At 36.3% G+C, this 12,815-nt stretch overlaps 1 protein-coding gene across 1 annotated transcript in view; it reads left to right on the top strand.

Moving 5' to 3' along the window:
• MMP20 (matrix metallopeptidase 20) overlaps positions 1 to 6,680 on the top strand; it is a 50,476-nt gene extending 43,796 nt beyond the window's left edge. The window contains exons 9-10 of the mRNA XM_007448555.1: positions 4,980 to 5,083; positions 6,090 to 6,680. Coding sequence (XP_007448617.1) covers positions 4,980 to 5,083; positions 6,090 to 6,190 — 205 coding nt within the window. The 3' untranslated portion in view covers positions 6,191 to 6,680. The remainder of the gene's footprint in view (positions 1 to 4,979; positions 5,084 to 6,089) is intronic.
• The last annotated feature ends 6,135 nt before the right edge of the window (positions 6,681 to 12,815 follow it).

Raw genomic sequence — 12,815 nt, 5'->3', positions numbered from 1 at the left:
AGGGAAAGAATAAAATTAAGAAGTAAAACAAAATTAAAGGAGTAAACAGGAATTCCAGTTTGTACATATGTAGTTTGAAATGCTAGTGAGACCGATGAATGGATATGTCTGGAAGGCAGTTGGAAATACAGGTCTTGAATTCAGAGAATTCAGGCTGGAGATATAAATTTGCATTTCATCATACAGTAAGATAGTAATTGAGACCATCAATACATTTCAACATTGTTGTTAATTCTTTGTTCCAGAATTTTCTCACAGTCACTTTCCTCATGGGGACCTGGTTCCTGACCCTTATCTAGGGTGGTACATGGCAGCTTCTTACTCTTCTCCCTTCTCTTCATTCCTGACCACTCTACCCCCTGCCCTCTCTAGTGAGATCACAAAGGTCCCTTCCTCCATGAAAGCCATGTGATTCCTGGCTAGAAGTGGATTATTAACTTCAAAGGGGATTCCACTAGAAATTCCACTAGATTTCACTAGAAAGGTCTCCTTGAAGAAACTTCCTGAAACATATACCATAAATACTTATCAATAAATTCCTCTTTTTGCCATCCTTTCTCACATTTTCTTTAAGCATCTTTTAGCAGACTGAACTCCCTATTCAGTACTTCAAAGAAGGCAGAATGGAGTTAAGTTTGGCCACTGACATAAGTTAGAAATCATCACAATGAAAACACCAGAAATTCCTAAAAAAATCTAAAGTCTGAGCATACAGTTAAACAATATGCAAGTAGTTTACCAATATAGTCCCCAAATTCTTAGATTACAAAGGTAGAGAGTAAGATAATATATATGAAAAACCACATCAGATATCTATGGCAATATTGCTAGTAAAGTGTCACTGTCAGTAATGATTTAGTTAATATCTATACCCATTGATCAATATTAAAAGATGAAACAAATACCCTTAAAGGAAATAAACATAGGTACTGGTCAATCATTTTTAGTTGGTATTTAGGTTTCACAAAAAAGACCTCAGTAATGAGAAAACATATGCAATGATTTTAGCAGGTTTCTAGTATATTTACAATAAATATTTTCTTAGTATTCAAATATTGATGGTTTATTATGTGTTAGGAATCACACTGAGTATTTTCTCATATTCTCTCATTTTCCCATCTGCCTTCTCAACAATCTTGAGAAGTAGGTATTGCTATCTCGATTTCATAGTTGAAAATATTGCATCTAAGATATTAAGTGATTAGATCAAGGTCACACAGCTAAAAGTAGTCCATCTGAGGATATATTTTATGCCCTCTGAATCCAAATACAGAGATCTGTCCCATCTACCATACGTAGTCACCTTTTATTCTCTTCACCATTGATTTATTTATTTACTGTCAATTAAAATACCCATGCCCATAATTCTCATCCTGTCATATAATTTTATTTTCTTTTACCCTCAGCCAAATCCTCAACATACTAGTAGACCTCCTAACACCTTTTCTGCTGAGGTCTCTGGACTACCTCCAACATTCTCTAGCCCTCCTTTCTCCTCTTCTCAACCTTGCCTACTATTGCCTGTTATCCTAATGGAGTGTGTTTAAAAAATTAGGTAAAGACTGAACTCTTTGGTGACTTAGGATCCCAGACCAAATCGCAACATTCACTAAACGTCATACTAGCCAGTCAGTTATTGGTTCTTGGGGCCAAAATAAACTACAAAGTCTTATAGCTTGGGCCAGACCTTGATGTTGACATGTACCAGGCACGTGCGTGTGTGTGTGTGTGTGTGTGTGTGTGTGTGTGTGTGTGTGTATGCATGTGTGATTTCTCTCATCCTCATGACTACTGTATTGCAGATAAGGAAACCAGGGCTCAGAACTCAGAACACTTTCCCCTGATCACAGAGCCAGCAGGTAACAGAGTCAGAACTCAAACCCAGAACCATCTGACTATACACTCTTTGCTCTATAACAGAAATCCTCAAATATCTGTCCAAAAACCAAGAGCTAGATCATCACAAAGTTTTCAGCAGTCCACAGAAAAATAAAAATAGCACAATATAATAAACACAGGTGGGTGTGATCTGGGTCAGTATTATGGGCAAGAACCATCTTTTATTCTGAGATTATGTCCTTTCTGCCATTTTTAGTATTAAAGTTTCTTTTCTTTGTGAAATGATAATGAAAATAGGTGGTAATTTTTATTTTGAGGGTTGATTGTAATGTTCTTACTTGGTAAAATGAAAAGTAAGTAACCCTATGTTAATTATGTAGGCCCATCTACACAGTGACTACATAAAAGGTCCAAATGAAATGTATGTGTTATCAGCTAATCTTAAAATGGTGACTTATGTGTGAGACTGATACTTTGAGATAGATTTTATTGAGAGTAATACTCTTTGGAAAGCAGTTATAGGATGAGAGGCAAGAGGGCAGAGAGAGGGTTGGCAGAAAGGGAGAGGAACTATTAAATACATAAGTGGTAGAAGGGATGGAGGAAAAAAAAAATGATTTCATAGTTTTGCCAAAATTTTTGCCTACATTTTTATAAATGCAATTGAAAATTAAAATTCTCAGCCAGACATTGCATCTCTAAAATTTCTTCTGAAATTTTATTTACATATAATATTATTACCATTATCCTCTGAACATATATATATATATATATATATATAAGATTTTAGATGTCACCATCACCCACCTTAGCAAACTAAGCAGACAGATAAAAAGAGAAAGATTTCTTTTTCAGATTTTTCTATTGGATTAATAGTCATCATTTTCTTTTTAACACTTATTCTTGTATTATTTAAACAGTTTTTCTAGTCTCAGAAAAGATCTTTACTCTCTCCTTTCATACTTTCCAGATTTCTCAATCCAATTTAAAATATAATACAAGCAGATCCCAACTTGTAATAGGTTTCCCTATAGATATTTTTTAATCAGTCGCTTGTTTGGAACTGAGAACACATTTTGCCATAAAACAATATAAATGGTGATTAAGTTCTCAAAATCACTCATAAATGTTTAATGAACACAAAGGTAAGGCATAGCTCTAATTATAATAGCTCAGCTTCTAATCCTCTATTCAGAGCAGACAAAAGAGGATAAAGATATGAAAGGCATTTCACCATTTTCCCTGAGCTTAGGGGTCAACATTAAGCAAAGAATTCAAAATGTCATGTTCTCTGGCATCCCCCCACCACATTTCCCTCTATATCTACAGACACCAAATGTCTCTTGGTCACTTCTTTGTTCTTCCTTTTGCATCCCTCTCCCCAAATATTTTAAGCTTTGGAATTATCTTCCTCACTCCCTTCACTCAAAGCATCCATTTTCCCAGTACAACTGCCTCAGGGATTTGAGAGAAGAAAACCTAGTGAACAAAGATTAATATGTAAACAACCTGTACTTTCAGTGTCTGACTCTAGATTTCAGACACTGGAACAAAGTGAACAAAAGAAGTCTAAGCCATGGGAGAGGCAACATGCCTGGCTCTTCTTTCTCTCCAGTCTTTCCCTCATTACAGTCCTGATACCTTGCAACCATACAGGTGTCCTGTCCCCACTCTTTATTGGCACTTCTGATGACAACAAAATATGGTAAATAGTTTCCATGTTTATTTGTGCTTGCAGTAACTCATATAGCTTGCTTTTCCCCTTGGCCTACTTGGAAGATTCTAATAGCTCTCCTGGAAAGGGAGTTTGGACTCCTATTGATACTTCTAGGATTTAGCTTCTACTCCTATCCTCAACACCCCATAAAGCACCTCAGCCCACTAGTCAGTTTCAGTCTGAATACTTCTTTCCCAACGTTTGATCTGCTCAGTATCATGAGAGATCTGCCCCCTGGCCTGTGCAGTCATAGTTACAAGAAAGGCACATTTCAGGAGAAGGTGGATGTGATCTGTTGCTGCAGGAAACTCTCAGTGGCCCAGACACAGGAGAAATTGACCTTTGGGTGGGAAAGGAGTGGTGTGTCCACCTTGGAAATGTCTGCATTGGGAGCTCTATGCTAATGAAGAAGGGACTTTCTCACACTTTAAATGAAAACTTCTTGAAGGGAAAAGAGTCTGCCCTGCCTACATGCTGAACTCATACAAGTCATACTGATTCATACAAGTCACAGTCTTTTCTACAAGGGGTAATTTAGATCAAAAAGGGGTGTATTAACCAATCTTCAGAGTTATCATTGCACGGTAGTTGTGGATTCAGAAAAAAAAACCTAATCTACTCTTTGGTCAGTTGTATAACCTTTCTAGGAAACAAAACAATTTAATTCAATTAAAACAATTTAAAAGGCAAAGTCTCCATTATTCCAGATTTTCTCATTTCTTGTCTTTATCTATTGAGCATTCACATATGTATTTATTCATTCACTGTGCATTATTTGTTCAATCCCTCCTCTATGGGTACACAGCAAGAAGCTCATTAATGAAAGCCTCTGCGAAGGGCTTTTAACTGTTTGGTAAGCCAAGAAATTCATACTTAGAGAACATAAGAGAGACAGAAATTGCAACAGTAAATAAAGCACTAAAAATATATGCACAGTTCCCATTGAAAGGTAGTACTTTTTTAATTATAGAAATATGATCCTATAATTCTAAACAATATAATTATTTCTAAACAATATATCTGGCAAATTTTTAAACAGAATGTTTACAGCAAATGAATCCCAAACTAGTGTTCACAGAATCTCTGGAAACCGAGAGAGAAATGGCAGAGTGTGTGTGTGTGTGTGTGTGTGTGTGTGTGTGTGTGTGTTTGTGAGAGAAAGAGAGACGAGAGAGATCTACAGCAAATGAATCCCAAACTAGTGTTCACAGAATCTCTGGAAACCGGGAGAGAAATGGCAGAATGTGTGTGTGTGTGTGTGTGTGTGTGTGTGTGTGTGTGTTTGTGAGAGAAAGAGAGACAGAGAGAGATCTAAAGTAAATCATAAATCAGCCCTGGCTAAATATGCCTGACTAGCACAGTGTCTTCTACAATCGATAAATACTTCTTGTTTATATTATTTATGAAATAATATTTCTTCCAGCTATGATGAACGAAAAAGGAAAATGGAAAAAGACTATCCAAAGAATACTGAAGAAGAATTTTCAGGAGTTAATGGCCAGATAGATGCTGCTATGGAGTTAAATGGTGAGTGTTTCCATTGTAAAGTTTCTTTGTAGAAATTGTAACAAGAAATCTGGTCTCTGCTTTAACATAGAAGAAGATGGATTTCCAAATGGGAGTCCTTGGTTCTTATTTTTTTGTCCCTGAGTCCCTTATAAATTTAGCTAACAAGATTAACCACCAGAAAGAGTATAAAAAGTCTGTCATTATGGTTCTCTCTTTACAAATGGAAAGTTTTAAAAGTAGAGCTTCAGTGCATTAGTCAGCTACATCATAAAGGCCATCCAGTCAAAATTACCTTTTTCATCTTTAAAATGCACATACTCTCAACCTTCCCAGGGGCTTTGCCCACTCCATCACTCAACTCCTGAAATTTAACACATAGCTGGGAAAGTTGAATTGAATTGAACTGGGTTGAATAAGTTTAATTGGATCTTTTGAATTGGTCAAGACATTCTTCTTGAGTACATAGCACAGAGCTGGACACTGTTCAAAAATGCAAATACAGTTTGATATGGTCTCTGCACTTGTGGAATGGTTATTCTCTTTGGGAAATGACCCTACATCCAACACAGATGAAATTACTAGAAAACAAGACAATCTATAATTTAGTATCAAATTGTGTGGTAGTCTTCACAATAATTGCAAGAGGTGATCTAAGGAAGAAAAGATCAAAACAGGCATCAGGTGCTGTAGATTTCATGGTGGGACTTCAGCTGGGTTTTAAAGAATGGCTAGAGGTTTGACTAGGGAAAGAAAACAGCAGGGACTGGATTTCCTGGAGGGGAACAACCTGAGTAGAAGCAAAAATCACCTCTGGCATGAGAAGAGAGATGAGAGATGATCAACATGTTAGGGGTGTCAAGTTCTAGGGCTCAGAGAGCTGTGAAGAGGATTAGCTAACTGCCACCTGACACGTTCTCAGTCCCCCTTTGGTGCTACCTCAAGAAAGTTATAACTACAAGACAATCCTATTTATAAATTTGCAAGTCATTTTCAGTAACCATAATTTCAACTTTGTCTCTTTTAGGCTACATTTACTTCTTTTCAGGACCCAAAGCATATAAATATGATACAGAGAAGGAAGATGTGGTTAGTGTGCTGAAATCTAGTTCCTGGATTGGTTGCTAAATAGAAAAGTCTAGCCTTTCCTAAGGAATGAAGATGACCGAGAGCAGCTGGTAACCGGATCTTAAGGACTAAATCAGAACTCAGGTTACGTATTCTTCCCATGGCCTTCAATTCTAAGGGTAATTTAGAATTTGTTGAAAATAATTATGCTTCTAAACTGTTTCTTAGTTTTGGATTCAGAATTTTAATCCAAATGGAAAATTCCTATATGGTCAGTTTTACACAAAATCAGAATCAACACAATGCACGCTTCAGTTAGACACTGGTCATTTTTTTCTTACCTAATACACTGAGGCAAATTGATAAGTTTGGTTTTTATTTCCAGGAAGAAGCCTACTTGTGGACTCCCTGACATGTATTATAATTCTTTTAATAGGAAATAGCATTACTATACAAATTATAATAATTCTTTACAAGCAGTGGCTTTTTTGGCCTTAACATTTGTTATGATGAATATAAATGTATCCACCTTTACCTTAAACATATCACAGACAACATACTGTATAAGTTTTGTTTCTCATTGTTTTTGTGTTTGTTTGTTTGCTTGACTCTATGTGTGCTCACTGGTCTTTGAAGTAGGTTACAGTGGGCAAACCTACTCAAATGGATTTTCATACTAGGTAAGAGGTGGGCACTTTGCAACAGGAAGACTTTTAACAAAAGACTTTTAACAAAAGCAACAGGAAGACTAACAACAAAAAAATGTTGTATAAGAATAGTTCCTCATTTCTCTTTCGCTAATGTTTACTAGCTTCTATCACACTTTGGCAACAAATTCTGTGTACCTATAGAAAACTGAAACCTTGATATAGTATCATGAGTATGCAGACCCAGAAAAAATACTCATAATTCACTCTTTTTCCTTCTTCCTGAAAATAAAATGCCCTCAATGAAACTATCTTTAACCCATATAAATGGGTCTCTTCTGAACAGCTTTCCATTTAGGGAAGTTTGTCTTTTGTTTTAGTTTTTCTCACTTCAAGCTAAACCATTTTTTTCCTACTTAGTCATTAGTACAGATAAAATATAGCTGGCTGTCATTCTTATTTTTTTTAATCTTACATTTTAGTAGTTCTACTATAAAACATTGATAAAAGAAATTGAAGATGATGCAAAGAAATAGAAAGATATCCCATGTTCTTAGATTAGAAAAATTAATATTGTTAAAATGACCATACTACCCAAAGCAATCTACAGATATAACACTGTCCCTATCAAATTGCCCATGACATTTTTCACAGAACTAGAATAACCCTAAAATTTATATGGCACCATAAAAGACACAGAATTGCCAAAGCAATCCTGAGGAAAAAGAACAAAGCTGGAGACATAACCCTCCCAAACTTCAGAAAATACTACAAAGCTACAGGAATCATGGTATTGGCACAAAATAGATGTATGGTTCAATGGAACAGAAAAGAGAGCCCAGAAATAAACCCACACACCTACAGTCAATTAATCTTTGACAAAGGAGGCAAAAATATACAATGGAGAAAAGACAAGTCTCTTCAGCAAGTGGTGTTGGGAAAGCTGGACAGCCACAGGTAAATCAATGAAGTTAGAACACTCCCTCACACCCTACACAAAAATAAACTCAAAATGGCTTCAAGATTTAAATATAAGACATGACACCATAAAACTCTTAGAAGAGAACATAGTTAAAAGATTCCCTGACATAAATCATAGCAACGTTTTCTTAAGTCAGTCTCCCAAAGCAATAGAAGTAAAAGCAAAAATAAACAAATCAGATTTAATCAAACTTATAACCTTTTGCACACCAAAGGAAACCATAAACAAAACAAAAAGACAACATACAGACTGGGAGAAAATATTTGCAAATGATGAGACTGACAAGGGCTTAATTTCCAAAATATACAAACAGCTCATACATCTCAATAAAAAAAACAAACAACCCAATCAAAAAATGGACAGATGACATAAATAGACATTTCTCCAAAGAAGACATACAGATGGCCAAAAGGAACATGAAAAATGCTCAACTTCGTTAATTATTAGAGAAATGCAAATCAAAACTACAATGAGGTATCACTCATACCGGTCAGAATGGCCATCATTAAAATGTCTACAAATAATAAATGCTGGAGAGGGTGTGGAGAAAAGGGAACCCTCCTACATTGTTGGTAGGAATGTGAATTGGTGCATCCACTATGGAGGTTCCTCAAAAAACTAAATAGAGTTGCCATATGATCCAGCAATCCCACTCCTGGGTATATATCCAGAGAAAACTCTAATTTGAAAAGATACATGCACCCCAAGGTTCATAGCAGCACTATTTGCAATAGCCAAGACATGGAAGCAACGTAAATGTCCATCAACATAAAAATGGATAAAGGAGATGTGGTATATATATACCATGGAATACTACTCAACCATAAAAAAGAATGAAATCATGTCATTTGCAGCAATATGGAATGACCTAGAGATTATCATACTAAGTGAAGTAAGTCAGAAAGAGAAAGACAAATACCATATGATGTCACTTATATGTGGAATCTAAAATAATGATACTAATGAACTTATTTACAAAACAGAAACAGACTCACAGACATAGAAAACAAACATAGTTACCAAAGGGGAAAGGGAGGGGAGGGATAAGTTAGGAGTTTGGGATTAGCATATACAAACAACTATATATAAAATAGAAAACAACAAGAACCTACTGTATAGCACAGGGAACTAAATTCAATATCTTGTAATAAACCATGACAGAAAAGAATATGAAAAAGAACATATATATACATATACATATAACTGAACCACTTTGCTGTTCACCAGAAACTAACACAACATTGTAAATCAACTATATTTCAATTAAAATAAATTTTCAGTACTTCTACAATTAGATGATAAAATACATTTAACATATTTCATAGACTGGAACATCTACAGTGTTCAACAGATATTAGCTATAATTATTACCATCATTTTTTAAATTTGTTTCATACACTCACCAAAAAGACAATATTAGGAAGGGACTGGGGACTTCCCTAGTGGCGCAGTGGTTGAGTCCGCCTGCCAATACAGGGGACACAGGGTCAAGCCCTGGTCCGGGAAGATCCCACATGCCACAGAGCAACTAAGCCCGTGCCCCACAGCTACTGAGCCTGAGCTCCAGAGCCAGCAAGCCACAACTACTGAAGCCCACGTGCCTAGAACCTGTGCTCCACAACAAGAAGCCACCGCCATGAGAAGCCACACACCACAACAAAGAGCAGCCCCAGCTCACAGCAACTAGGGAAAACCCGCACAATGCAATGAAGACCCAATGCAGCCAAATAATAATAATAATAAAATAAATAAAGTATAAGAAGTAGAAAAATATTTTTTAAAAAATAAAATGTTGAAAAAAAAGAAGGATGGGGCAGTTACTCAAGGTAACTCTAAACTTTCCATTTGGTTTCTGTTACTGAAAGTGGCTATTTACAGCCAACCAGATGTTGAATCTTTGACTGTTGAAGACAAAATCTGGCATCCCTGCTTTCCAATGTCAACTGACTCTACAGAGTAAGAAAAGTCACTTTTGCAAAAACAGTCAGCTGAGGAAAACTTCTTAGTATCAATTAGCAAGGAGGGAAAACAGTCTGGCATCTCCTCAAAACACTAAACATAGAGTTACCACATAACCCAGCAACTGCACTCCTAGGTGTATAGCTGTGATAAATCAAAACATATGTCCACACAAAAAAGTGCACACAAAGTTTCACAGCAGCATTATTCATAATAGCCAACAAGTAGAAACATGGCCATTAAATGAGGAATGGATTTTTTTAAACCGGGTAAATTCACATATTGGAACATTATTTGGCAATTTAGAAAAGGACTAATACATGCTACAACATGAATGAAATGTGAAAACATTACACTAAGTGAAAGAAGTCAAACACAAAAGGCCACATATTGTATGATTGTATTTATATGAGATATTCAGAATAGGAAAAGCCATAGACGCAGAAAGCTGATTACTGCTTGTCAGCAGCTGGAGGGAGGGGCCAGCTGTGACTACTAATGGGTATGACACGCTAAAGGTGATGGTGGCTAAAGGTGATGGATGACACTCTAAAGATGATCTGTGAATAACTAAAAGTCATTAAATTGTACACCTTAAATGGAGGAATTGTATGGTATGTGAATTATATCTCAATAAACCTATTATTTGTTTTAAATAATAAGCAAGGTGGTGCAATTATCTGTGCAGGCCATGCAATCTGGTTAGCTGTGACAGGGACCCCATAGCAATGAAACTTCAGCCTGAAGGCATCTGGTGCCGAGCACAACCAGCCAGATGTCCTCCTTATGTCCAGGGCTAGCCAAGGGGCATGTCCACTGTAAACATTTCACTAAATAAATGAATGTTACTGGATGCAAAAAGCATGTGCTCTGAGGCCTGACTGAATTCAAACCACAGATCTGCTATTTTTAGCCTTGTGAGGTTGGTCAAGTTCCCTAATTTCTGTCTTAGTTTCCTCCTTTGTAAAACTACAGTAAGAATAGTTCTTACCTCCTAGGGATATTTAGAGGCTTAAATATATGAGTCAAAATATGTAGAACTCTAGATAGTCCCTGGTACCTTATAAGGGCTCTATAATTGTTGTTTTTGAAGCAATTAGAATTAATTTTGTTTTGAGATGCTTTGGAGAATTTGTGTATATCCCTTGAGATAGCTGAGCTATAGTACCACAAGGATTGATAACCAGTGACCTGAAATTTTTCTTTTCCAAATTCCAAATTAAATCAACCATCAAATAATATACTGACTGTGGTTTACCTCCATTCCCCGAAAGTAATTCTTACAAATCCTTATATGCTCATCTGAAAGAGGAATTTTGTGCAGAAATAATTTATAACATATGCTCCTCACTTGTTTTCAGAATAAAAGTGCAAAAATATTCAGTTAAATAACAGTTTTGAACAAAGTTTGTTTGAAGTTTGACTGCTTCTTTTGAGATCAAGAGGAAGCAGAACAGAGTTTGCTTTCTCATGACCTCTGTGTATTGTCCTATTAACCTCAGTGATAACTATTTGGAAAGTCCCAGAAAGGCTACTGAAGGACAAATGGATTCACCTAGGTGAGGAGCTTCCCTAACAGCTTAGCCTTAAATTTTCAGTGGCTGGACCAAGCTTTCTTCTAGTTAGCCTGGTGTGAAATGGCAGACCCACCTTTCTACGTCCTCTGTTCTTTTTCAAATATTTCTTTGGAAACACCTTGGACTTCCATTTCACATGGTAGATCACAAACAAACTACTGTTTTTTATTTGGAATTCTGTGTGATATGTTTAAAACATATCACAGGGTCTTCAAGTGCTTTCATTTATATGTACAATGATATTGAAGGTTTTTTGTGAATATTTATAGCCAAATTACCCAGCAAAGTACCATTTGAGAGGAAATGCATAATGTTTGTCAACAGGTTGGAGTTTTAGACTCCCATAATGGATCATAGAAAAGTCTAGGCCAAAAGATTCACTGTGTCTCTCTCCTACAGGCCTGAGTGGGCCTAAACAGCATCTTCTGATTATCTTCCATCTGCTGACCCTGTCTTTGGTCTCATTCCCATCTCCAAGTGGCTTGTCAACATGGCAAGACTAAAAGACATCCTATTATACTCAAAATGCCATAATCTCTGTCTTGGTTTCACCACTTAGACTCTTGGAATTGAAATAGAGCAGAATTGGGAAGCCTGCTGGTAAATAAGTTAGAGTAGGAAATTACTGAGTGATTTTGAAGTCCAAAAGAGGATGCTTCTAATGCACATATCCTCATGTTAATCTCTTCTCCATTAACCTTAATCCAACACACTTTCCTTTCATTCAATATATCATTTTAAATGGTTGGGGATAATATTAAACCTTTGTTGCACAATGCAGCATGTTGTTCCTACAAGAGTAGAGGGAGAGATCAGAAAAGATAAGGATAGAAGGATGAAAAAAACTGTTGCAAAAGACCCGTTGAGAAATGTAACATTCAAATCCATTTTAGCTCATCTGAAGTGGGGGGAAAAAAGCAAGTCTGTGTAAATAGTTAGCAATTTGTTTATTCTTGGAAAAGCCCAGGCCTGTAATGCAGTGTAAATAATGTGAGCTTTTGAGGTTGGTTGTTCACAGCTGCCTCAGTAGAGGATGGGATATCAAAAGTCCTATTAGAGCACATTCCACATGAATCGCAGGCTGCCCAACAATTGTAGTGTGTCACTTTACTAAACTTTAGGCATATTTGCATGTATGAACTGACAATTTCTGGAAGTTAATAAATTTTCGACCATTTATTTTGAAAGACTTCACCCCTTCCCTAAAACAGTTTTATCTCCACAAATAATTCAGCCTTTTTTGAAGGCCCTAGCTATCCCATCACCTTCAGTATCCATTCTTAATGCATGAAAAAATATTTATTAAGTGTTTATGTGGGCACCTGTCTAGGCTCAGCTGCTTTCAAGTGTAAACTTCTGCCCTCAAGGAGCTTACATTCTAATGGGAGAGACATTCAATATTCAAATGAATAAATAAATCTAGATGAAATGAAAGACATTAAAAATGATGTGAAAAATAAATAAAGCAGGGAAAGGGATAAAGGGTGTTGGAGTGTCATTTTATAAAAGCATGTGTAGGG

The sequence above is a fragment of the Lipotes vexillifer genome, unplaced genomic scaffold, assembly GCF_000442215.2.
Source record: "Lipotes vexillifer unplaced genomic scaffold, Lipotes_vexillifer_v1.1 scaffold593, whole genome shotgun sequence".
NCBI classification, from domain to species: Eukaryota; Metazoa; Chordata; class Mammalia; order Artiodactyla; family Lipotidae; genus Lipotes; species Lipotes vexillifer.
This window is presented reverse-complemented; position numbering and strand designations above follow the sequence as displayed.